The sequence below is a fragment of the Anser cygnoides genome, chromosome 36 (assembly GCF_040182565.1).
Source record: "Anser cygnoides isolate HZ-2024a breed goose chromosome 36, Taihu_goose_T2T_genome, whole genome shotgun sequence".
Classification (NCBI taxonomy): domain Eukaryota; kingdom Metazoa; phylum Chordata; class Aves; order Anseriformes; family Anatidae; genus Anser; species Anser cygnoides.
In genome coordinates this window covers 1,242,530-1,269,717 of record NC_089908.1, presented here as the reverse complement: position 1 = coordinate 1,269,717, position 27,188 = coordinate 1,242,530, and the positions used below count along the sequence as shown (strand labels likewise).

The 27,188-nt window shown below is 46.8% G+C and overlaps 1 protein-coding gene across 1 annotated transcript; it reads left to right on the top strand.

Moving 5' to 3' along the window:
- Positions 1-634: 634 nt before the first annotated feature.
- Positions 635-18,125, top strand: LOC125181556 (aquaporin-3-like). Its single transcript, XM_048056386.2, has 5 exons — positions 635-764; positions 12,237-12,363; positions 12,534-12,671; positions 14,170-14,288; positions 17,959-18,125. Exons 1-4 carry the CDS (start codon positions 654-656, stop codon positions 14,286-14,288), a joined length of 495 nt encoding a protein of 164 aa, XP_047912343.2. The 5' UTR covers positions 635-653; the 3' UTR covers positions 17,959-18,125.
- Positions 18,126-27,188: the final 9,063 nt, after the last annotated feature.

Below are 27,188 nucleotides of genomic sequence, written 5' to 3'. Positions count from 1 at the left end.
GACCCAGCTGCAGCCCTTCAGCTGGGATGGGGAGCTGGGGGGAGGCCTGGCCTTGCTCTGTGACACCAGCTGCTGCTGGGGGGGTTACTGGGGGCAGGAGGTGCCTGGTCCTGGCCCACAGCACAGCTGTGGGGACCAACCCTCCTGCCCCACTGCTCTGCTACAAAAACCTCCACGGCCTCTGAATCAGGGGCAGCAATGCCTTTGCCATCCTGCAGTGGGCTTGGGAGGAAAAGCAAGCTGGAAGCAGGGTGCTGCGATCGCACAAATGGGCAATGATGTTGTTTGTTCAGCCCAGCTTTTGGACTTCAGTTGAAGAGAAGCAGCTACAGCCCCACGCATTAGGTGGTGAAAGCAACAGGGTTTTGGGCAGGACATCTTTGCCACCTTTAATTCCTCCTCCTTCTGAAAGTCCCGCATCTTTTGTTCACCTATGTGAGCAATAAAGTGAAGAAAACAGCTTGGTCTGTCTCATGCTGAAAAGGAGGAGAAAAAAGGGTTTTGAAGAGGCTGGAAGGGGTGTGGTCACTGGGAGGTGTGTCAGGCATCGTAAACTTATTTATAAGCAAAGGCAGCTCTGTTGGGGAAGAAACCTTGCTGAGGCTGTGTTACCTGATGTTTCCTGATACTGCTGGAAAGGTATCTTTGCTGTGATGGGGGGGGCGCAAAAGGATGTTCTTGCTACTATTGAGGAGCACCTGAGGATCAGAAATAAATTAGCACGACAAGCTCTGGCTGAGTGCTCGGGGACGCTGATCTTGGTGGTGAGTCTGTGTTGGGGTGAGGGGGGCATTGTCCTGGCAAAGGGGCTGTGCTGCTGCTGGGATTTGTCCCGTGGATGAGCCCAGCTCCAGTGCTGTGGAGCGCAGGGAGCAGAGAAGGCTCTGTGTAAGAGCAGGAGTTTTCCTGGAGATTGTGCAAAGCTTCATTTCCCTCTCTGCTCTGGAATGTTTTCTTGGCACTGAAATAGTACAACTATTATCACCTGGGCAGTGAAAGCTTTTTCCTTGTTTTCTTTTCTTTGTACATTCTATGAATAAGCCAGAACTTAGTGCTGCAGTATTTTTTTCTGCTGCAGGTCTCTCAAGCCTTATCAGTGGAACTGCATGATGTCATGACAGCCTTTGCTGGCAGCTGATCATGTGTGTGGCAGTGCTGAGCTGTTGCTCCATGTATTTTTTTAAGTGCTGAAAGGCAACCAAACTTTTCTGCTTGTGTAGTACTTGGTTCCCAAAGGGATGGGGTATGAGGAATAAAGTGGGGTGGATATCTTTGAGGTAGAAGGCAAACTTCATCTGAAGTGGTGGGGATCCAGAGCAGTCCTCCAGGCTTCTGTGGAGTGACACCAGGCTTACCTCTTGCTGTAACTGATAGCAGGGTTGTTTGGGGAAAAAACTGATAGTTGGAGGGGCTGAAAGCAGGGGAAGGCATGATGAAGCTGCCTGCCCTCTTGGGGACAACAGAGGGTCTGACACAGTGTCTTATGCTTTCATAGCATGTACTTTTCTGATGAGGAAGAGGGGACTACTGAATCTGGTGTGGGAGGATAAATGCTACCATAAAATGTTAATACTCCTAGAAAGAAAGCAGCTTTGCATAGTGCAATGGCTTTATCTCCAGAATGACCCAGCTCTGGTGACTTGCAAATCTACTGGTTCCTTAGGGAAGGGTTACTTGGATTAAGGTAAGGAAACCTTTCCTAGTAAGGATACTAGAAAAGAAGGAAAGAAGGGGGATGGGGCTGAAATTAGGCTTGTTGGAGCTGTAACAGGGGGAACAATGGCAAAGCCGGGGAAGAAGGCAATGGCCCAGCTGAAGTGCATCTACACTAATGCATGCAGCATGGGTAACAAACAAGAGGAGCTGGAAGCCATTGTGCAGTGGGAAGGCTATGACTTGGTTGCCATCACGGAAACGTGGTGGGACTGCTCTCATGACTGGAGTGCTGCAATGTCTGGCTATAGGCTCTTCAGAAGGGACAGGCAGCACAGAAGGGGTGGTGGTGTGGCTCTCTATATTAGAGAGTGTTTTGATGTTGAGGAACTCGAGGCTGGGAATGATAAGGTTGAGTCCCTATGGGTTAGGATCAGCTAGAAGGCCAACAAGGCAAGCATCCTGGTGGGGGTCTGTTATAGACCACCGAACCAGGATGAGGAGACAGATGAGGAGTTCTACAGGCAGCTGGCAGAAGTTGCGAAATCGTCAGCGCTTGTTCTCATGGGGGACTTCAACTTCCCAGACATATCCTGGAAGCACAACAAAGCTCAGAGGAAGCAGTCTAAGAGGCTTCTGGAGAGTGTGGAAGCTTCCTGATGCAGCTGGTTAGAGAGCCTACCAGGGGAGGTGCCCCGCTAGACCTTCTGTTCACAAACAGTGATGGACTGGTGGGAGATGTGGTGGTCGGGAGCTGTCTTGGGCAGAGTGACCACAAAATGGTTCAGTTCTCTATTCTTGGCGAAGTCAGGAAGGGGACCAGTAAAACTGCTGTCTTGGACTTCCGGAGGGCTGACTTTGAGCTGTTCAGGACACTGGTTGGCAGAGTCCTTTGGGAGGTGGTTCTGAAGGGCAGAGGAGTCCAGGAACGCTGGGCGCTCTTCAAGAAGGAAATCTTAATGGCTCAGGAGCGGTCCGTCCCCACGTGCCCAAAGACGAACCGGCGCGGAAGAAGACCGGCCTGGCTGAACAGAGTTGTGGCTCGAGCTTAGGAGAAAAAGGAGGGTTTATAATCTTTGGAAAAGAGGGTGGGCTACTCAAGAGGACTATAAGGATGTTGCGAGGCTGTGCAGGGACAAAATTAGAAAGGCCAAAGCTCATCTGGAGCTCAATCTGGCTACTGCCGTTAAAGATAACAGAAAACGTTCTTACAAATACATCAACACAAAAAGGAGGACTAAGGAGAATCTCCATCCTTTACTGGATGCGGGGGGAAACTTAGTTACAAGGGATGAGGAAAAGGCTGAGGTGCTTAATGCCGCCTTTGCCTCAGTCTTTAGCGGCAAGACCAGTTGTTCTCTGGATACCCAGTACCCTGAGCTGGTGGAAGGGGATGGGGAACAGGATGTGGCCCTCACTATCCATGAGGAAATAGTTGGTGACCTGCTACAGCACTTGGATGTACGCAACTCGATGGGGCTGGATGGGATCCACCCGAGGGTACTGAGAGAACTGGTGGAAGAGCTGGCCAAGCCGCTTTCCATCATTTATCGGCAGTCCTGGCTATCGGGGGAGGTCCCAGTCGACTGGCAGCTAGCAAACATGACGCCCATCTACAAGAAGGGCCGGAGGGTAGACCCGGGGAACTATAGGCCTGTTAGTTTGACCTCAGTGCCAGGGAAGCTCATGGAGCAGATTATCTTGAGTGTCATCACGCGGCACTTGCAGGGCAAGCAGGCGATCAGGCCCAGTCAGCATGGGTTTATGAAGGGCAGGTCCTGCTTGACGAACCTGATCTCCTTCTATGACCAAGTGATGCGCTTGGTGGATGAGGGGAAGGCTGTGGATGTGGTCTACCTTGACTTCAGTAAGGCTTTTGACACCGTTTCCCACAGCATTCTCCTCAAGAAACTGGCTGCTCATGGCTTGGACTGGTGTACGCTTCGTTGGGTTAAAAACTGGCTGGATGGCCGGGCCCAAAGAGTCGTCGTGAATGGAGTCAAATCCAGTTGGAGGCCGGTCACTAGTGGAGTCCCCCAGGGCTCAGTACTGGGGCCAGTCCTCTTTAATATCTTTATCGATGATCTGGATGAGGGGATCGAGTGCACCCTCAGTAAGTTTGCAGACGACACCAAGTTAGGTGCGTGTGTCAATCTGCTCGAGGGAAGGAAGGCTCTGCAGGAGGATCTGGACCGATGGGCTGAGGCCAACTGTATGAAGTTCAACAAGGCCAAGTGCCGGGTCCTGCACCTGGGGCGTAACAACCCCAAGCAGTGCCACAGGCTGGGAGATGAGTGATTGGAAAGTTGCCTGGCAGAGAAGGACCTGGGAGTATTGGTTGATAGGCAGCTGAATATGAGCCAGCAGTGTGCTCAGGTGGCCAAGAAGGCCAAGAGCATCCTGGCTTGTGTAAGAAGCAGCGTGGCCAGCAGGTCTAGGGAAGTGATTGTCCCCCTGTACTCAGCTCTGGTGAGGCCGCACCTCGAGTACTGTGTTCACTTTTGGGCCCCTCGCTACAGGAAGGACATGGAGGTGCTCGAGAGAGTCCAGAGAAGGGCAATGAAGCTGGTCAGGGGTCTGGAGAACAAGGCTTAAGAGGATCGGCTGAGGGAGCTGGGGTTGTTTAGCCTGGAGAAGAGGAGGCTCAGGGGCGTCCTTATCGCTCTCTATAGGTACCTTAAAGGAGGCTGTAGGGAGGTGGGGGTTGGTCTATTCTCCCACATGCCTGGTGACAGGACGAGGGGGAATGGGCTAAAGTTGTGCCAGGGGAGGTTTAGGTTGGATGTTAGGAAGAACTTCTTTACTGAAAGGGTTGTTAGGCATTGGAATGGACTGCCCAGGGAAGTGGTTGAGTCACCATCCCTGGAGGTCTTTAAAAGACGTTTAGATGTAGCCCTTAGTGATATGGTTTAGTGGAGGACTTGTTAGTGTTAGGACAGAGGTTGGACTAGATGATCTTAGAGGTCTCTTCCAACCTAGACAATTCTGTGATTCTGTGAAGGTGTGTAGAAGATAATAGGAAAGTAACTAGCAGAAAGCTGCTGTTTGTGAATCACTGATGTTGCTGCAGTTAGTCTCAGGATAGAAGCAAGGTAGTGTTTGTGAAGAGGAATAATGTCTACTGCTAGCCAAGTTAGTATTGATGGAGAAATGAGGCAAGCCTTTAGCCATGTGGATGTGAGTTTTCAGAAGGGCTTGTGGTTGAAAAAAATGTTATTCTTTCTTCCATCTGCTACAACTTGTCCTTACAGCGTTGCTGCTGTGAGGCGGAGAGGAGTCGGGATGTGCTCAGAGCATGGAAAGGTTTGGTCCAAACTCATAACCAGCTTCCAAAATGAGTGCCCCTCAGCCAGGGACTGCCCCTGGGAGCACCACATTTATTGTGTTTTAGTGTGTGCACACAAATCTTGTAGGAGTGACCTGGGATCTTCTGTGTCTCTCATGCAGAGGACAGAAGGCTGTGGGAGCTCTGCGCCCGTATGGGAGAAAATGGGGCAGGTGGTGGGAGAAATGGTAAAATCCCAGGCATGGCAAACGCTGCCTGGTTGTCAGCAGGCAGAAACAGGGTATGCAAAGGGGGAAATGAATCCATGAATCCCTTGGAGCTGTCCTAGTCTATTATTCTGTTAATGAAGTGCAACTTTGAGATTTTGTTTCTTTTAATAAGAAAAATCACTTTTTTTCTTGTTCCCTACCACCCAGATTCCTGTGCGTCTCTTATCAGCTGCGTGAAACAGAAAGGGCCTTGAAATTGACTTTTTCCCCCCCTTTAGAGGACCTGAATAGTGGTTTAAGCTGCATAATCCCAGGACAGAGATCTGGATTCTGTCTGGAGGGAAAATGAGCATTTGTATCCCACGATAGTTCTTGCTGCCTGCCCTGCCAGCAGGCTGAGCTGGGTGTGAATGCATTTATCTGCATCTGAGCCCAGTAAGAATCTGTTATGGGCTTCAGAGAATAAATACCTGAGGAAGGCCATGGGATCCATTCACAGGAGATGGTATTGACTGAACATGAATATATTGAAACTGAGCAATATTGAGGATGGATTTAAGGCTTGGTACTATTCACACTGAAGTCAACTTCCTGAGCCCAAAGGGAGTGAGAATGTTTAAAGTTTGCAGCTTACTTGAGATTGCACTGTGTAATGTAAAACTTGTCCCACTGTAGGTATTGGCATGGCTTCAGCTTCTCTCCTCCCTCTCACTTGCATAACTGTAACTCTCTAAAGCTCTTCTAGAGCAAAACCATTTCAGACCCCTGCAAAGTATCTTTGCTGGTAAGAATCGACCTGGTGCTTGATTCTTGCTCTCTTTAAAAGAGGTTGTAAAGGTAGCAGACCATTACCTAAAAAAAAAAGTGCCTTTTTTTAAAAAAGAGAAAAATAGTCCAGCTAAGCAGCCAAACCCTGAACAGCGCAAAGGTGAGGTGCTGTCAACTTGCAAGCAGCTTCCTCTGCGCACAGCACCTTGCACAACGGAGTTGCAGTCTGTGCCTGGTTTCCCTCCTGCTACAGGAATGGCAATGTTGATTCTGTTTCCTTTGATAATTAAGATGACCCTCCCCCTTCAAAATATACTTTCTGAATGGTACATTAGGTTTGAACTTTATAGCTGTGTCGGAAGCACCCCTTGCTGGCAGTGGTTAAGCAATGCAAATGCTGAAGGCATTTTCTGAGTGACTTGCTATTTGTGTTATTGCTGTAGCAACTCGCTGAAGCGAGATTTCCAGTGGCAGGTCTCTGTGCTTTCCTTAAAGGCTGGGTCTGTTTGCTTTGCTCTGCTGGCTATAAATACCAAAGGTGGCTCTGTTAGATTTTTATATTTGCAAGAGAAGTAACTTGCTGCTGTAACTGATTTTCCCAAGTTGGGCTAACTATGATTCACTGCTGTTGAGGCATGAGGAAAGAACAAAACTATTCCTAATTGCTTTTCAGTCGGGCTGTCCTGGCTTTGTGGCCAAGTGGGAGCTTTTTGGGATATGAGTGTGCTGTAGACCACAGAAACCAAAATACCAAAGTGGTTGGGATGATCAAGGTGATCATTAACTGTTGGCAGTGCAAAGCTTAAAGTCTGTGCTTGTGCTGCAGCCATCTGGGGTGGCACAGCAATTTCTAGTGTCGCTTACTTGATTTGTGCCAATTTTCTTAAAGCCAGCTTGTAGCACTTGGAGTTTTTATTATTATATTTGTTTTGGTAGGATTTAAAAGGGAGTGGAAATCTTTCTTTTGAAAACATCACTTGGTGGGATGCAGCTTTCCCCCAGCAATGCCCAACTCTGTGAGCAAAACCCCACCGGAAACTCAGGTCTTTCTAAGAGCTGAAGCCTCCTGATCCAAGGGACATCAGGGATATCAGAATGTGTTCTTGCTTCAGTGTGTGGGAAACAAGCTAAAGTAACAAGTTTCCTCACTAATGCCCAAATCCTCCACTGATGGCTGCTCTTTTTTGCCTTTTTTTTGTTGGTGTGTGCTGAGAGCAGTCTCTCTCCATCTCTGAGCAGCGTTATCGTAGCACATGATGTGTGTATGGCACAGCTCCCCTCAGACTCCTTATCTCTCAAGTCCTGCTGCCCCACCTGGCTCTGAGACAGCTGGTGATGAAAAGAGTTGTAACATTACAGACCATCCACCTCTGCTCTTCCCTGCTGGGCTGTTTCTGCCTAGGCTGGCTACAGCTGTGCTGGACAAGAAGCCAGACTGGGATCTGATGTTTCTCCCCTGCTTTGCAAACTCTAAATGATGACCCATCTGTTTGTTTGAGAGAGATTTTGAGGAAGGGTGTAAGTGGTGCTCTTTGCACTGTCCCTGTGGCTTGTAGAGGTCCCCTCTGGCTGTGTGGGCTGTGGAATTGAGGAAGGTCTGTGGATGCTGGAGATGGATCTGCCTTCAGATCCACCCAGCTGGTCCCGATACATGGGAAGGGCAGCAAGAGGCCATGTTTGGGGTTTGCACTGTATTAACTCAGTCTCACATTGAGCTGCAGGGAAGGAGTTGGGAGGTGGCTTTAAACTGGCTGTAGTGAGAGCTCTTCCTCCTTGGGGAGGACTTTGGGAAAGTCCTAGGTTTTGAGTTCCCCTCTGATATGAAGAAAGGGGTCTCTGATACTTAAAATCTTTCATCAGTAGCTCAGGTTCCCTTCCTTCAGAGTATCCCCTGGGTTTGACTGCCCTTCTGTCATCTTCCCCACCTAACCAGAGGGCAGTGAGGGCTGAGCAACCTTTCCCATCCACCAAGGTGATTAGGGTGGACTTAGAGTGGGATCCTTGCCTAATTCCTGGTTTGTTTGCTAGCTGAAGAGGAGAGTTGCAGCTTGGGCAATACCACTCCTCCTGGGCTATGCCAACAAAACTTTCCCATCTTGATTTAGAGATCAGTCTGTCTGAAGTTCAAGTGCAAATGCATCCAGGCCTTTTGTGTTGTACCTGGAGATGTGAAAGAGCACTGACAAAGGAGGGAGAGGGCAAGTGAGGGAGGGAACCTGACTGCTGTGCAGGGGAGCGCTGGGCACTACCCTCCTAAGTTCACCTACAGAACTGCTTTGCACAAGAGCTCTCTGTGAACCCAGGTGGCCTCGCTTCTTCATTAGCTCTTTCAACATTTTATTATTTTTTTTGTCCTCCAAGATTTTCATACCAGCTCTGACTAACTCCAGGCCTTTTTTTTGTCTCTAGCCAGGGAGAAGATGGAGTGTTTGTCACCCAGTGTGACAAACCCAGCAACTTGCTACTATTCCTGTTATATTGTTATTAGTTGCTGCTTCTGGCTGTCCCCTCCCTTGTGCAGCCCCTGGAGTCTCTTAACCCTTTCACCTTTGAACTCTCTGCAGAACATGGTGGGCTTCTGTTCATTTTCTGCAGTGCAAGGAGTTGTGTTCTCCCTCAAGCTTGTGAGGGAGAAGCCTCCCTGCTGGCAGTGAAACCATTAGATCTGCCTGAGCCAGTGAGATGAAATTAGGGAGCTGACTTCCATTATCCTGGTGTAATGGGGGCAGCGACCTCACTTCCTAGGAGAGTAGCTTTAATACATCAGAGTAATGGCTTGTTGCAATCATTTTATTAGCACTTAAAAAATTGCTTTTGAACTTGCCTAGTGACTCATGGAGATATAACAGCTGACTGCTGCACACCCTGCCATGTGGGGGACTAACCTGGGTTTCTGTTGGTTGGGATGTTTTCTAGTAATTTAAAATCAGCGTGGTGGCAGCAGTTATTAAAATCCTGAGAGTGATCTTCCCTTGGGTGTGCACTGCTATCTCCTGACCATAGTGGTCTAATATTGACTAAGGACTTTTACATCCACTGTGTGAACTTAAAGCATTCATCCATTTAAAAAAAAAAAGTGCTGACTTGCTTTTTATTTGACATTCTCTGCCTTTCATCTCAAACTAGCTGCTCCTGAACTCCTATGTATTGGAAAAAGGAGACTTCAAACTTTAAAAAAAAAAAAAAATAATAATAATAAAATAAAATACATGGTGAGGGTATCCCATATTTTATAGCTTGGGGAATTAGAGGGAAAACTAACAAATAGGGGAAGTGGAAATGGTGTGATTAAGTTTTGTCACTACCACAACAAAATGATGGGCAGCTGGCAGGGCAAAGATTTGGAAAAGTGGATCATGACAAAATCTGAGTTGTAAACTTTGTCTGAATTCTGTCCCTTTGAGCAGCATGGCAGACCATAGTGACAGTATGTGCTCCAGGTGCTGTTACTGTCACTGATGCTTCTTTAGAGTCTTGAAAGAGTATATCAAAAGGAAAAAGTGTCATTGTGGTAGTGGGGGTTTGTTCTGCCCAGACTTAGGAAAGTCAGAGTTGGCTGCCTGGAGTGCTGACTACATCAGCAGAGAGAAATGAGACGCTAGATCGAACTACTTGGTGTGGCTGCTCATCTTGGGAGGATGGGTTTCCTTTCAGATGTTGCAATTTCTCTCCATTGAGTGTGGGGGGGAATTCAAGATGACCAGATCAGACTCATCATATAACTCAGATGTATAAAGGTGCAGAAAGTCCCACTCCAGGTAAACATGTATTTTGCACATACATGGTGATAGTTATTTTAACTTCTGTGTCTGTAAATGTAATCATTAAGCTGCATCCCTCCAGACAAAACTGTGTGATACAACTTGTGTCAAGGCTACCCCTGCACCTGACTTGTGAAGGTGTACCACTGGCTGATGCTGAGTGCTGCTGGATTGTACCAGATGCTATAATGTAAAACCACTTGCCACAGGAGCAGGGATAAGCATGATTTGAATGGATTACTAAAGTTCAAGTGCCATTGATGGATGTCACGTATAAGAATGTGTTCACGTTTTAAAGGACTTCATTGGTAGGGCATGGAATTGCACACAAGCATATCAAAGTTCAAACTTGTTCATAAATATCACCTTTTTTTTTAAATCTGCTTAGGGTTAGGTTTTCTGTTGTTATGCTGAATTAAGCCAAACAGTGCTCAGGGCTCATCTGATAAATAGTTGTAATGCTTCTGTGGAGTGGCCTGGAGGTGTTCTTGCATGGCCCATAGACTTTTTTCTGCAGAAAAGCTGGAGAGCGATTTTTAAGGAGGAGGATGGGGAATAACCTCTTGAGAAATGGCAGAGCTGGAATTCCTTCAGGTTGAGACAAGACCTTTGTGGGTAGATGAGGTGGTAGATGACAGGGTGGAGAATTTTTACTTTGTGGTTTCTGTGGCTAATGAGCTACCAGTTCTTTCAGTGTGAATAACAAATACCTTCATCAACAGGAATAAACTGGGGCCAATCCTGCCAAACTCAGGTGCCCACTGCAGCTTTTTGTGGGCTCATCCCTCTCTGGTCAGACTGATGTGCTTGCTGTGTGGCCTTAGAGGTGAACACCATGGCCAAATACTCTGTTGAAACTTCTGTCTGAAGTGTTCAGGGGCTCCTCTGGGGTAAGAGAAAGAACAGATGTCACCCTGGCCATTAGCCAGTATTTATTTGTTCAGTTGGAGCTACATTCCCCTCAGCAGCTTGGACATGGCTGGGAGTGATGGCTGTTTGCTGCACAACAAACAAGACTCATCCCTTCTGCCTTCAGCTGGGTGTCTTCTCTGCCGTGGCTTTCCAGTTGGGAATCTTGGGGTTAGGACATTGGAGGGGCTGTTCTGATTCTACCCAGTAGAGAGCAGTGCTGGATGTCACCTCCTGTTAACTAACAAGTTCTGCAGGTTCCTTTGTTCTTTCTAAACAAAATCCTGTGTTGGGGACCTGGCTTCTTGTCAGGAGGTACCTGTGTACAGTGTCCACCTTGTGAGTTCGCCTCCAGACTATCTGGCCACCCCTTTCCCAGAAGGCTGAGTGCAGTGTTTGCTTTGTTAGTAATTCATCAGTTATCAGGGGGATGAGTTAGCTGTGTTTTGGCTTTGCCCTTCCTTGGAATTGTGTTGCTCAACAGCATGTCCAGTGTTGGCAGGAGAGGTGAAGAGATCCACCCCTGTCTCCCAGTGCCTATTTGGTGGCTTATCCCCTAAGAGCAGATGCTGCCTGTGAGTAAGTAATCCCTGGTACACACTGAGAATCAGTTCAAGTAGAGTCAGTGGAAGGTACAAGCAAAGAGAAGGTCAGGACTAGGGCCCCTTAAAGTACATGGTAGGTAGTGGAAAGACTTGGCCAGGCAGAAGCAATCCAGCAGGATGAGCGATGAACTGAACCACCTGGGGAAACTGCTCACCCTTAACAACCCAGGCCATAGGAAGCATGGCTTTTGGATGTGGTTGGGAACATAAGGATCACACATCTTGAGCAAATGTCTTTGAACATGAGCATGTGCTTCCTTTAGCTATTAGGCAATACCCCTTATCACCCAACAGAAATAACTTTTGTTGTCCAAAGTACTTGATGCATGTTGGTACTGTAGAGACAGGCCAGCTGTGTTGTCCCAGTCCTTTCCTACATAATTTTGCTATAGGAGGGATGTGGCTGGCTTGGGGTGGTGTGGGCTGTGCTCCAAGTGCCCACAGCAGGGAGCATGCCTTGGGTTTGGGACAACTGCAGGTAGCTCAGCTCAGGGAGGCAGCCCCAATCCCTCAGCCAGGGCTGCCTGAAGGAGTGTCTGTGAATGCCAGGCTGATCATGACTTCAGCCATGTCTTTATTTTCAGGCAATAGCAAAATAGTGCCCTGCTAATCTATGTGCTACTGGGTCAGACTATTATTAGCCATTTTTAACAGTAAGGTGCCCAGTTCCCTTGTGTGAACAAGTTGTACTGCAAATACCTTGGTTCAGGGTGCTGTCTCACTGATTCTTCTTGCCTACCTTTAGCTGCCTTAAATTGAGATGTTTGGATAAAGATATTCAGTCTCTTAGAGATGTGAGCTATGGGCTGATCTTTCTTCAGATTTTTTGTTCCTTGCTTCAGTTCCTCTAGCCAGGTGCTAGGCTTGCCTTGTGTCCTTTCTCCTTCCTTGCTGTTGCTGGTTATGACAACTGAGGGTTGAAGCTTTACAGCTCACCCATGACTCAAAGCCTTCAGTGGTGTAAGCAGAGCAGTCAAGGGTGTCAGTCAGCAACTGGCCCTGATGTGAAACAGAGGGTAACTTCAATCTTTTTTTTTCCCCCCAGCTGTTTGGCTGTGGCTCTGTTGCACAGATTGTGTTCAGCAGAGGGACTCATGGAGGCTTCCTGACTGTTAACCTGGCCTTTGGCTTTGCTGTGATGCTTGGCATTTTGATCTCAGGACAAGTGTCAGGTATGTTGTGACTTTGTGTGGGCTGGAATTCACTTGTGGCAACTGGTGTGTAGTCCTAGATGGCTGCACGTTTCCTGTGTGGCACTGGTATGGAGACTGGTGTGCCTTGACTCATCTCTGGGACCCAAGTTCTGCTTGCAAAAGTGCACTAATCTCCAGTCTTTCTGCAGGTGGACACCTGAACCCTGCTGTCACTTTTGCCATGTGTTTCTTGGCCCGGGAGCCCTGGATCAAGCTACCAATTTATGCCCTGTCCCAGACTCTTGGGGCTTTCCTGGGAGCTGGCATAGTCTTTGGGCTCTACTATGGTATGTGCAGATAGTGTGTGCACACACATCTATTATCCAGATTAAAACGTATCTTCCAAAAATGTTGATGAAATGCTAGTAGTAATAGAGACTTTCAATCTGAGCATTGTTCCAGAGCCATTTTATCCTTCTTGTTAAAAAAAAGAAAAAAAGATAAACTTCACCTGATTTTTTTTCTGCATTGTCTGGATGCTAGTGTGAGACAATCAGACTTCTAGCAGCTTTGGCAGCTCTTAAGCCCTTATCAGGATGACTGTATGTCCTGGAAAACATCCCAAAAATCCAGTTCCTCATAAGTCTATTCCTCTGTCATGGTGCTCCTTGATACAACAATATTCAGTGGACAAGAACTAAACACTCTTTGTGCTGATCAGGAAAAGGTTTAATGCTGTGTCTTGGTTCCAGTTAGGACAGAGTTAATTTTCCCTCCTAGTAGCTGGTAGGGTGCTATGTTTTGGATTAGGATGAGAAGAGCGCTGATAACATGCTGATGTTTTAATTGTTGCAGAGCAGTGTTTACACCAGGCCAAGGACTTTTTGGCTTCTCGCTCTGTCCTGCCAGCGAGCAGGCTGGGGGTGCAGCAGGAGCTGGGAGGGGACAGACCCAGGACAGCTGACCCAAACTGGCCAAAGGGGTATTCCATACCATCTGACGTCATGCTAAACAATATATAGGGGTGGCTGGCCGGGGTGGGGGGCCGGCTGCTCGGGGATAGGCTGGGCATCGGTCAGCGGGTGGTGAGCAATTGCATTGTGCATCACTTGTTTTCTTACACATTATTATTATTAATACTATTATCATTATCACTATTATTATTATTATTGTTATTATTATATTCCTGTCTTAATAAACTGTCTTTATCTCAACTCACCGGCTTCACTTTCCCGTTTCTCTCCCCCATCCCAGAGAGGGAGGGGGGAGGGTGAGCGAACGGCTGTGTGGTGTTTAGCTGCCAGCCGGGTTAAACCACAACATGCTGCTAATTCCAAACAAAACAGTACTGCTGTAATTCTGTAACATAAACAAGTAAAAGCAATCAGCACTTACCATTGCTCAGGATTTAATGGGTGTTAGAGCTAAAACAGTGTTCCAGTAGTTGGTGGGCTGAAGTCAGATTATCTGCAGAAGAGAACTAACCCTATCCTAACTAGCTGCCTAAAACAGGGTTGAGCATCTATTTTCCTCTTAACTGACCACAGAGGGAACCTATAGAATGTGCTTAGGGTAGTTATCCAGCTTCTATACAGCAGTAGGTGAAGGGCCAACTGCTCTATAGGACAGCCCCAAGAGGTGAAAGTAATTGCATATTGGTTTAGAGGAAGGTGCAAGATTAGCCCAAATCATATTTGCTGCAGATCAGATCCATAACAATATCTTATGACTTCTGTAGCACCACAGGTGTTTAGGCACATTGTGGGGGGGGGGGGGGGGGAATTAGGATTTGGATTAGTGTTTTGTTTTTGGGCTCTAACTCTGGTGCCTTTTCCCCACCTCTAGATGCCATCTGGGCTTTTGGTAACAACCAGCTGTATGTAATGGGACAGAATGCCACTGCTGGTATCTTTGCCACCTACCCATCTCAGCATCTGAATGTTGTGAATGGATTCTTTCTCTAGGTAAGAGGGTGCTGGGAGGATGCCAGAATTTGAAGAGGTATCTTTTGGGATGGTTCTGGGCCTCTCATTTGGTTAGAGAATGAATTGCAACTTCAAGACGAGATAGATTGGCTTCGAAACCCTTGCTGTATTGGTCCCTTGCTAGCCTGTAGGAAGGTCAGAGCTAGAAAGACTTAAAGCAAGAAAGCTTGTCTTAAAGTGACTAACCAGTGTTAGTCCCAATGCTTGCCAGGACACCAGTGAAAATGACATTACTTGGTCTCAGCTCCTGAAGGATGTCTCTTCCTCGCTCCCATTGCACTACTGTGGCTGTTGCACAACCTGGAGGTCAAGTGGGTGTGGGGTGCTGGCTGGTGGTGGAGGGGTCTGTCTCCTCCCTGTTATAAGCGAGACCATGCAATTTTCTGGTCGAAGATAATTTATTAAGTAAGCAGGTACAAGCAAAACAGTGCTGGGCGGCTGGGGAGTCTCCGCTCCATCACAGCACGCAACTTTCCCTTTTCAGTGTCGCCGTTTTATAGTATCCAAGTTTTGGCTTGTCAGGACTTGTTGAATCTTCTGAAGCTGCGCAGTTCGTTCTGTTTCTTTCAATGATCATGCGTTGTGCTCGTGTTCAAGGGTAGTAAAGCGGCAAACAGTATTTCACAGAGTCTTTGTTTTACCAAGGACGTTTATCCAACACCCCCTCCCCACTATCTACTTGCTTAGTCTTCCCCTTAACAAGGTCGTAAATTGCAAAACCTTATCTTCTCAGCAGATTCTCTGAATTCCTTTTAAAGACAATGAACAAACACCCGCTAATTTATCACAATCCCTCCTTTTTCTTTTTCTAACATATTTTGTTCATTGATGAATTTTTGAAGCACTTGTTTGCTCAATATTAAAGTTTCTGCGTCATCCTCCTCCTGTTCAAGAGATTCATATTTCGCACACACAAGCATAAGGTGAGCTGCCTCTAATCGGTTTTTTACAATCGTGATTACTCGATTGAATATACATGGTCCAAAAGTTAGTGTAAATATGAGCAGCAACAAAGGTCCTGCTATAGCTGATAGCAGTGTAGTGAGCCAAGGCGAGTAATTAAACCAGGATTTGTACCAGTTTTGGTGGGCTTCATTCTCCCTTTTTCGTTTTTCTAGCCCTTCTCTCAATTTAGTCATTGTATCCCTTACCACTCCAGTATGATCAGCATATACACAACACTCCTCTCGTAGGGCTGCACACAATCCTCCTTGTTGTAGAAAAATCAGATCTAATCCCCTACGATTTTGTAGTACTACTTCAGATAAGGATCGCACAGATTTCTCTAAAGCTGATATAGATTGCTCGATATGGGCCAAATCCTCATCTACAGCAATGCGTAAAGAGGTAAATTCTTGGCTTTGTTTTACCAGAGAGGTAATTCCAGTTCCGGCTCCTGCAGCCCCCAGAATCATCAGAGTGGCTAAAGTAACAGCCGTAATAGGCTCTCTCTTCCTTAAGTGGTTTTTTGCCATAGCATGTTGGATGTACATATACTCCTCAGAATGGTAAAGAATCCTTGGGATAATTACTACCTGTACACAGAAATCATGAGACGAGTTGAACAATTTCAAAGATAAGCATGGAGTTACCCCCAGAGACGAACATACCCATCTGGTGTTATCTGCTGGTATTAACCATTTTTCTTTGTCTAATTGTGTAACATTTTCTGTAATATTGCATAGATGGAACTTCTCACCAGGGACCGTGCCTACGCATCTGCCATTCCCAGTTACTTCCGTTAACGTTATTCCTACATCCCTTCCCCAATTGCATTGTGGGGGATCGGTTTCGTTTGAACGGGTGGTCTCTCCCAGATCCCCAATGGCATCGTAATATGGGGGCCTTATATCAAGACATAACCAGCAAGGTCTAGGCACGTCTGTATTTGTTTGATTCAACAACTGATAACTAGCATTCATGATTCTCCATATGTTATTCCCGGTCACCCCTTCATTTCTAATCCCGTACTCCGGGTTTACTGATTTATTAGCAACCTCCAGTGGTTTAGGGCTATTAGGAGTTAGCATTCTAAAAGCTTGTGTAGGCTGAATCCTCAAAACATTCCCCGACAGTTTCTGATTTGGTCCCACCCGTTGGGGACTCTTAGTCTCTTCCTTCTTTATATAGATGATGCCTCCCCTATCAGTCCCGCAGCAACCTTGGTTCGAATCCGAGTCACGGCACCAAATTTGTTATAAGCGAGACCACGCAATTTTCTGGTCGAAGATAATTTATTAATTAAGTAAGCAGGTACAAGCAAAACAGCGCTGGGCGGCTGGGGAGTCTCCGCTCCATCACAGCACACAACTTTCCCTTTTCAGTGTCGCCGTTTTATAGTATCCAAGTTTCGGCTTGTCAGGACTTGTTGAACCTTCTGAAGCTGCGCAGTTCGTTGTTGGGGGTCGTTCTGTTTCTTTCAATGATCATGCGTTGTGCTCGTGTTCAAGGGTAGTAAAGCGGCAAACAGTATTTCACAGAGTCTTTGTTTTACCAAGGACGTTTATCCAACACCCCCTCCCCACTATCTACTTGCTTAGTCTTCCCCTTAACAAGGTCGTAAATTGCAAAACCTTATCTTCTCAGCAGATTCTCTGAATTCCTTTTAAAGACAATGAACAAACACCCGCTAATTTATCACACTCCCTTAAGTTGCCACCAACCACAAAGGCAGAGCAGCTGCTCAGCTGTGGCAGCTTGGAAGCAGGTTCAGGAAGATGTCTTCAGCTGCTTTTGGCTGCTTGGATGGTTGTTCATAGCTCTCCTGTGAGTAGGGAAAAAGGTGTAGGTGTGATGGAGCTTGTTAGCTGCTAGAAGGAGTGAGTTCTATTGTCCCAATGATGTCCCAATGATCCCAATGGGATGCTGTCTGATAATGCCATGGGATGACTTAGTGCAGCTCTTTAGAGAATTGTGGTGGTTTTACCTTGCTAAGCAGCTGAATTCCACCCCAACTGCCCTCTCACTTCTCCTCAGAAGAGGAGGGGAAGAAGTAAAGGAAAGAAACAACTCACGGGTTGAGATAAGGATAATTTTCCTTAATAATTATTTTTCCCTTTAATTAAAAATAGTACTAATTAAACAATTTAACTGAAGGGGAAAAAACAACAAGTAAAGGCTGTGTGGAAGTGCAGAGGAAAGAAATTACTCTCTACTTCCCACAAATGAGCGATGCTTGACCACGTCCTTGAAGCAGGGCCTCAATGCATGTAGCGGTTGTTCGGGAGGACAGATGTTTTTGCAACGAGAGCCCACCCCTCCACTCTTCTTCCTTTTCCCACCTTTTATTGCTGAGTGTGACATATGGTATGGAATATCCCTTTGGTTGGTTTAGGTCAGCTGCCCTGATGATATTCCTTTCTCACTTTTTGCCCACCCCCAGCCTGCTGACTCTGGGAGGGTTAGAGAGAGTCCTGATGCTGTGCCAGCACTGCTCAGCAGCAGACACAACACTGGTGTGATACCAGTGCTGTTCTAGCTATGAGTGCAGAGCACAGCACTGTATGGGCTGCTGCAGGGAAAGTTAACATCCCAGCCAGACCCAGTACAAGAATGAGTCCTAAAACCATGGAACTTCAGAGGAGTTAAGTAACTTGGTTAAAAGATTGGCCTGGAATAAATTTTTTTTTTTTTTCCCCTCCCTTCCCAGTTCATTGGCACTGCCTCCCTGATTGTTTGCATCTTGGCTATTGTGGATCCCTACAACAACCCTGTCCCCACGGGTCTGGAAGCTTTCACAGTTGGCTTTGTTGTCCTTGTTATTGGAACCTCCATGGGCTTCAACTCTGGCTACGCTGTCAACCCTGCTAGGGACTTTGGGCCTCGTCTCTTCACAGCCATTGCTGGCTGGGGCTCTGAAGTGTTCTGGTAAGTGCTTGCCAATGAAGACTTTGGGCATCAAGGGGAAAAAACAATATAAATCCAAGTAGGTGGTATTTCTGGCATCGCAGAAAGTCTTAGCACCGATGAGGTATCTCTGGACTGTATAGACATTTTAAAGAAGACACTGTTAGCTCTGCTGCTGCTTAAGAAATTGTACGAGTAGGGCAGTTTCCAGCAAATGACTTAACTTTGCTATCAGGAATGAAACCTCAGGGCGTCTATGAGAAGTTCAGGTGTACCTTGAACATGATTTTTTTTTTTAGTGGTAGGAAACGTAGGGCCTTTGTTATAACTGTTTCCAGGTATAACAAAATCTAATTAAGAGTCATGAACAATACAGGCATGTGTTGTCAAGGGATGCTTTCCTGCAAGTGGTGGGAAGGAAGTGAAGGTGCCTAGCTCAGACACTGTAATGGTTTCTCTCCTTTCCTTGTGGGGAAACACTTTTGGAAGTCCTGGAAGCAGCTGTTCTGAAATACTTGTCACCCCAGCTTGCAGCAAGAGGCAACATCTGTCTTCCATGTTGCAGTGGACACGGGGTTGCTGTCGTCTTTTGTCTCCAAATATCCCATTGACTAGATCTTGCACTGTTCCATATCCAAACAAAAGTACACTAATGCCTATTGTTAACCTTGTGTGTTTCCTTTGTGTTTCCCAGGACTGGTAAGCAGTGGTGGTGGGTTCCAGTTGTTGCTCCTTTCCTTGGGGCTGTTGCAGGAGTGATGGTCTATCAGCTAATGATTGGATGCCATGACGAGCCTTCTCCACCTGCCTCTGAGCAGGAAACGGTCAAATTAGCCAAAGTGAAGCACAAGGAAAGAGTCTGAGGAAGCTGCCACCCAGGTCTGACAGACATTATTACTCAGGACTGCAGTTGGCCAAGAGGAGGAAGAAGTTGAGAAGAGCTTCAAGAACAAGAGGAAGAATTTTTCCTGTCTAGAGTTATTCTAGCTTTTTCTATATCCCTGATGTATTTGCTTTAGACACTTCCTGTGAGCCTTTTCCCCACATCCAGTATCATGTAGCCTTTCCCTACTAAAAGGGGCTTGAGGACTGTAGGAGTCAAGAGAGAAGTGGGCATTGCTATCCAACACCTCTAGCACAGGCCTCATGTTCAGGAATTTGGGTCTCTCCTGGGCTGAACTGCTGGCCTGGCCTGTGAGTTTGGCAAACTGCTTCCCTCCAAACCTGTATCCCCATCTGCAGAGCGGGGACCATGCAAAATATAAATTGTTTTTTGATCATGGAATGGAAAATCTGACATCCTGGGAAAAAATTCCCTGTGATTCTATGATGGATCAAATCTGTGCTTGGTGTTGCTCTAAAGTCAATGACTTGACACCAGGAATGGACTTCTAAAAAGATTAGCCAATTAAAATCTTTTAGACATCTCCCATGAGCTTCCAGAAGATCATATCAATCCATTTGATCCATAATATCAGAGTGGATAGTGAGACTGCACTGGATTTTAATATAACACAAAGACAATGTTTATAAGCCACTGCACCCTGGTGTTTTAATCACAATTTTTAATATTGCCAACTCATGGAAGATAACACAGGAAGTTCTTGTTTTAGTCAGGGGTTAACCTGGAAAGAAAGCTTAGCTCCCTGTAGTAGCCTTTCTAATTAATCAGCTTTGTATATATATACTGCAAGCAGCTAATAGCCAAGTTCCACTGAAAACATGGTGTTAAAGTTGTGTGTGTTCATGTAAATTTCACAATAGTATTTTTTAATAGATATGTAAATGCACTCCTTAAAAAGCTGTTACCGCATACCAGGGTTGGGATGAGTTCAGTTAATTTAAAGATGTGTGGGAACTGCCTAGTCTCTCTCAGCTTTGAGATTTGTTGGATTTTCCCAGGATAGCCTTAGATCATGGAATTGTGTTGTTGGAGCATTTCGTTTTCTACCTTGCAGAATTGCTGGGGTATCCCTGGTACTCACAGCACTCTTACCACATTATTTCTGATGAGAGCCTGAGTTCCAGCACCTCCTATATTAGCAGTGCTGGTGTGCCAGAGGATCTCTGGTGTTTTCAATGCCATACAGAGTATTTGAAACAAGCAGTATCAGTTGTGAAAGAATTGGTTGGTCCCATGGCAATGTGTTAAAGAAACAGGCTTTAAGAGTTTCTTTAATGTGTGAATTCCTTGAAATATGTAACTTTATATACATTTCTAATCACTGAAATTATGTATTTTTTTTGCCTTTTAAAAAATAAAATGTCAATACTCACACTGTAAAATGTTAGCGCCAGTTGTATTTCTAAGCTGTTGTCAGTAAACTTTGCTGTGGAAAGGAAGTCATCTATTGCAAAGGCTTCCTCAAAACCCTTTCCTCTCCTCAGCCTGCAGTAGCAAAATGGAGTTAACCCTTCCAGGCAGTACATCTACATGCTCCATTTGTGTTTTATTCCTTTCCCTTTGGGGCAGGTGGGAGGAGATCTGTGCTCTGTGCGAAGGCCAAGGTATTGGCTAGTGGGTGGGGGCATCCTGCTCTTGGGCATCTTCTTAAGACAGAAGAAACAAGTAGTCGGTGTTTGTCCCATGCCCTTTGTACTATTTAGCTTCTCTTATTTTTTTTAATCAATACAGTTCTTCTGGTAGTGGAAATCCTACTCTGTATCTAGCGTATATTCCAGCATACTTTACTAGTATTTTTTTTCCTTGCATGGCTTAGCTAACAAGTATTAGACCTGAACCCAATACTTAAAAAATTGCACAGCTCTTCCAGCCTACATCCTCTGAAATACCGTTATTGTTGCTCTTTAGCTGATTTGTTGTGTCCTGTTGTGTTTTTACTGTGCAACCTGTACAGCCTTAAAATAACTCATAACTTCCCATACGGTGCCATAGAAAACAACTCAGTGTAGTCTGGATGAATGATTTCCTGCAACTCACCAACTAGAAATCAAATGATTTTTTTTCTTAGCAAGAAAGCTGCTGAGTTTGGTATGTTATATCCTTGGTTAGTATGCTGATTTATCCCATTTCTGTCTTTTCCCTCAAAATCTGTTTAGAATTCTTGTATACTATTGCAATCAACTAGCATTGCTGCAGAGGTCACTTCCCTGATTCCTTCAGGACTGTTAGTCCTTTTCCCACTCTTCTGTCACGTCTTCAACTGGCTTGATTGATGTACTAAAATTCTTGATTGATGTACTAAAATTCTTACTACTACTACTAAAATTCTTACTACTTAAAATTCTTACTACAGACCATATGACTTTGGGAGGTCCCGGTTGACTGGCGGCTAGCCAATGTGACGCCCATCTATAAGAAGGGCCGGAGGGCAGACCCGGGGAACTATAGGCCTGTCAGTTTGACCTCAGTGCCGGGGAAGCTCATGGAGCAGATTATCTTGAGGGTCATCACGCGGCACTTGCAGGGCAAGCAGGCGATCAGGCCCAGTCAGCATGCGTTTATGAAAGGCAGGTCCTGCTTGACGAACCTGATCTCCTTCTATGACAAAGTGACGCGCTTGGTGGATGAGGGAAAGGCTGTGGACGTGGTCTACCTTGACCTCAGTAAGGCTTTTGACACCGTTCCCAACACCATTCTCCTCGAGAAACTGGCTGCTCGGGGCTTGGACTGGCGTACGCTTCGCTGGGTTAGAAACTGGCTGGATGGCCGGGCCCAGAGAGTTGTGGTGAATGGAGTCAAATCTGGTTGGAGGCCGGTCACTAGTGGAGTCCCCCAGGGCTCGGTACTGGGGCCGGTCCTCTTTAATATCTTTATTGATGATCTGGATGAGGGCGTCCAGTGCACCCTCAGTAAGTTTGCAGACGACACCAAGCTAAGTGCGTGTGTCGATCTGCTCGAGGGCAGGAAGGCTCTGCAGGAGGATCTGGATAGGCTGGAGCGATGGGCTGAGGTCAACTGCATGAAGTTCAACAAGGCCAAGTGCCGGGTCCTGCACCTGGGCTGCAACAACCCCAAGCAGAGCTACAGGCTGGGAGATGAGTGGCTGGAAAGCTGCCTGGCCGAGAAGGACCTGGGAGTATTGGTGGATAGTCGGCTGAATATGAGCCAGCAGTGTGCTCAGGTGGCCAAGAAGGCCAACGGCATCCTGGCCTGTATAAGAAGCAGTGTGGCCAGCAGGTCGAGGGAAGTGATTGTGCCCCTGTACTCGGCTCTGGTGAGGCCGCACCTCGAGTACTGTGTTCAGTTTTGGGCCCCTCGCTACAGGAAGGACATGGACGTGCTCGAGCGAGTCCAGAGAAGGGCGACCAAGCTTGTGAGGGGTCTGGAGAACAAGTCTTACGAGGAGCGGCTGAGGGAGCTGGGCTTGTTCAGCCTGGAGAAGAGGAGGCTCAGGGGCGACCTCATCGCTCTCTACAGTTACCTGAAAGGAGGCTGTAGAGAGGTGGGGGTTGGTCTATTCTCCCACGTGCCTAGTGACAGGACGAGGGGGAATCGGCTAAAGTTGCGACAGGGGAGTTTTAGGTTGGATGTTAGGAAGTACTTCTTTACCGAAAGGGTTATTAAGCATTGGAACGGGCTGCCCAGGGAGGTGGTGGAGTCACCATCCCTGGAGGTCTTTAAAAGACGTTTAGATGTAGAGCTTAGGGATATGGTTTAGTGGAGTACTTAGTGTTAGGTCGGAGGTTGGACTCGATGATCTTGAGGTCTCTTCCAACCTAGAGAAATCTGTGAATCTGTGAATCTGTGGATGCCAGTTGTCTGTTTGCTTTCTGTGTACTCCCTACCCCATTCCTCCTGCTTCTCTCTGGCGTGTGGTAATTGCCTTGCTCCATACCCTTATTAAAATTGCAACAAAACACCATACAGTTTTCAGGTAAGATCTTGACTATCTTTTGTCATAACTGTGTTCCCACCATGTAAGGCTCCTACTTTTTTGGGATCTGTTGGAGGAGCACTGAGTGCAGCTGGGCAGATCCATTGCCACATGGAAAGTGGTAGGTCCAGCTTGAGGTGAGCAGTTGAGGAGCTGTGCAGGGCTCTGCCTCCTCTTCCAGAGGGGTCTGTCCCACGTGAGACAGGCACAGGGCTGCTCTCTGCTAACCCTAGGAAGAGGGCAGTGCATAGGATGGTTTCATATGCCAGATCTCAAGAGCTCTGGAACTGCTATTGAAGTGTGGGGAGGGAAGGATGGCATATTCCCTGGCAGCAGGCACCCATAAGTTGCTGTAAATTGTGGTTGTTTTCAGCTGCCTTGAAAGAGCTTCTGGGCATTGTTCATTTGGCAGGCCCACACAAAATAAAAGACTACTTCCTCCTTTTATCCATTTTTTTTTTTTAATTTTCAATACCTAAATGTCAAAGACAATGAATCATCATGTTCTTAATACTTTACCTCTCCAATGATTCCAAAAGCAAGATTCATCTGGCCAAGTAAAGACAGCTAGGTTTTAGGTCAGATGAACTCTATCAAGCTATTGAAGTATACTTACTTTGTAGGAAGAAATAAATCTACAGTTTAAACTATTCATGCTTGACAGGGAGAGTAATTAGTCACTGGAACAAAATGTTAAAAGAAGTTGTGGATTCTCTATTGTGTGAGCTTTGAATTAAGACTGGCTGTCTTGCAAAAAGGTCTTTCAGTTAAACTGCAAGCTGTACTCGAAGAGCAAGTCCCACTGGAGGAAATTCCCAGACCTTTATATTACAAAAGGTCAAGTTGACAGGAATTGTCACCTCTGACTTTAAAACCTATGAAACTCATAAGGCAGGCTGGAAAACTGGTCAACTCTTTGGTTCCTTTTAGTTCTCAGGTGGGTCTGAGTTCTTTGCTGCAGATGCTGTAACATGGTGGCATACTAGCTCTGACCCAGAGAAACCTCCTCTTGGTTCCCAGTTCTCCTGGTACCTTGTGATGTGAGCCTCAGGAAGCTTTTCCAGTTCTGTTTGCTTTGTCTGTCTGTGAAATGGCGGCAGCAGCACTGATCCCTCCCAGAGCCTGCTCTGCTCTGGACAGCACTGATGGACAGCATTGGCAAAGAGCAGGCCCTGAAGACTGCTGTATTTCCTGCTGTCTTTTCTAAGTCCTTGGTAGTTCTGCATGCTCATGCAACAGTTGAACTCCCAGCTCTCTCATGCATCCAAAGATTTTGCCTTCATCATGTATCTCAAGGTGAAAAGAAGTCTTGGCCCACTGCTCAATTCCAGTATGACCAGAGTCATGGTGTGTCCAGGGCCTCTGAGCTTGTTGGCTTTCAACTCTTTAGGGGCCTCTGTAGCTTTGTACTAGAAGCCTTGGACACTGATCTGTACTGGGTCTGTCTGGGATGTTAACTTTCCCTGCAGCAAGGTAGACAACTGTTTAATGTCCTCTGTCTCTAAGGCAGCTATGCCAAAAGCCCAGCGGAACCCTTTTGGGTCCTTGAAATATCCTCTTCTAAGATAGTCTATGCCAAGGATGCATGAAGCATCCGGGCCACTCACAATACGGTGCTTTTGCCACTCATTCCCAGTTAGACTCACTTCAGCCTCCAATACAGTTAACTGCTGGGATCCCCCCATCACACCATAAATACAGATGGGCTCTGGCCCTTTATAGCTTGATGGCATTAGAGTACATTGTGCACCGGTGTCTACCAAAGCCTTATACTTCTGTGCGTCTGACGTGCCAGGCCATCGAATCCACACACTCCAATAAACTCGATTGTCCCTTTCCTCCCCCTGGCTGGAGGCAGGGCCCCTCTAGTCCTGGTCAGAATCTTCGTTTCTGTGTTTAAAGGACTGCCTGCTGGAAGTTGGAGCAGCAAACTTTCCAGAGAGCCCCTTTTTCCCGATTGTTTTCTTTTGCAACTCACGTACCCATGCCTCTAGGGTCGCAGTAGATTTTCCATCCCATTTTCTCATGTCCTCTCTATGGTCACGTAGGTAAAACCACAGGGTGGCGCGGGGTGTGTACCCACCATATTGTCTTCCTTGCACGGATGAATGCTTACCCCTAATAGCTGAGACACTGGTTTGTACAGGTGGGGAGGAAAATAATCTCTCTTCAAGTTGGTGGACCTTTTCAGAAAGTTTCTCCAAAGTATTCTCTTTTAGTTGATGGATGCTTTCAGAAAGTTTCTCCACAGCTGAGACGCAGGCCTGTAGGGAAGAGGAGAGACTTTCTTCGTACTGCCAGAGTTGTTTAGCCACTTCATCCACTGTGGGTTCCTCATCATCTCTCCAGGCTATTACTGCCAATGAGCTGGCATATGATGATGGTGCACTCCGTACAAAATTCCGCCACATAGGTCGTGTACACTGGACTTCATCTGGATCTGTGGATATTCGTTCGTTGTCTAGGTCCTCATAAATCACCTCCCGTACTGCTAATTCCCTCAGGTACTGGATTCCCTTCTCCATAGTGGTCCACTTGCCTGGTAGACATACAAGTTCTTCCTTGAAGGGATACCTTTCCTTCACAGCTGACAGGAGACGCCTCCAGAGGCTGCGAGGTCGTGCTCCATCTCCAATTACTTTGTCAATGCCTGCTTCTCTAGCAAGGGATACCAGCCGCCTGGCTTCCCTGCCCTCTAATTCCACACAATTGGCTCCGGTGTCCCAGCACCAGAGCAGCCAGGTGACAAGCTGCTCACCTATGCAGCGACCAAAATCTTTTTGCACATCTCGTAGCTCACGCTGGTATAGGTTTCAGTTAATTACAGTTGATTTTTCGACATCCTCATCTTCATCCTCCTGCACCTCTGATGGCCCAGCCTCGTCTTCTCTATACCTAGACCTAGCAGAAGACTGCCTGCGTTCTAAACGACCTGAGTCTCTATACCATTTTTTCACCTTGTCTACAGGGGCAACTTGCACTGCTACAGCTTGTTTCTCTGACCCAGCCACAGGGTCTGCCACAGGGGTTGGAATACCCTCTGCAGGGGCAACTTGCTCTGCTACAGCTCGTTTCTCTGACCCAGCCACAGGGTCTACCACAGGGGTTGGAATACACACTGGGCCCATCCCAGGGGCTGGAGCAGTTGCAGGAACTGGATCGGCTGCAGGGGCTGGAACGGCTGCAAGAGCTGGAGCGGCTGTGGGAGCTGGAACAGCTGCAGGAGGTGGAGTGGCTGCGGGAGATGGAGCGGCTGCAGAGACCATCGTAGGGGTTGGAGTGGCCGTTGGGCCTGTCACAGGACTTGGAGTGGCCTCAGGGTCTGTCACTAGGTTGAGAGTAGCATCAGTTGAAGCTCGATAGGCATAGGCCAGACCCCAGCTCGCTACAGTGATTTGTGTCTCTTTGGAACTGCCAGAGTCATGACACCCTTTTTTCAAGCATTCTACGAGTTTTTTAGGATTTTGCAGTTGTTCAGGGGTGAATGTCCAAAACACTGGAGGTGACCACTGCTCTAGAAACCTGCCCATATCCTCCCACACTCCCTGCCACTCATAGGCATCCCGCCTCAGGACAGATCTCTGAATGAGATTCCTAAGCAGTTGTTTAACCCTCAACAAAACCTGAAGCGCATTCAGGAGACATAACAACAAGAACATGCTGGTCTGAGTATCTCAAGGATATTCAACACCTTGGAGAACTATCATAACTAGCTCGGGGGATAAGAGGGTGGTGAAGGAGAAAGGGAGAGTGAACAAGTAGGAAAAAATATCTTCCCCTGTCCCCTCCACAGATTGGCTCCCTGACGAAAACAGGCAATAGGTGTAATTGCTAATAGTTTCTGAGATATGGTTTCCAAAGTATAGAGTCGACGACAGTGCTGAGTACAAACACCAGGTTAGAGTCATGACCAGAAATCTCATCATTTCATAAGCCATCGTTACACCGCACAGTACCATAATGATCTTAAACCAGGGCCCGGAAAGGATAAACAGCGCGACAGGGAGCACATACAGAAAGTAACGTGCTATAAAACTCAATTTGGAAAACAGGCACAGCAGACCTGAGATTAAAGCAATCAACATTGTGACTAGCAACTATTAAGCAGGTCTAATACTTATACCAATTTTAGTTTAACACACTCTGGTCAGATCTGTTGTTATCTCAACCCTTCGTGCCCCACGTTGGGCGCCCA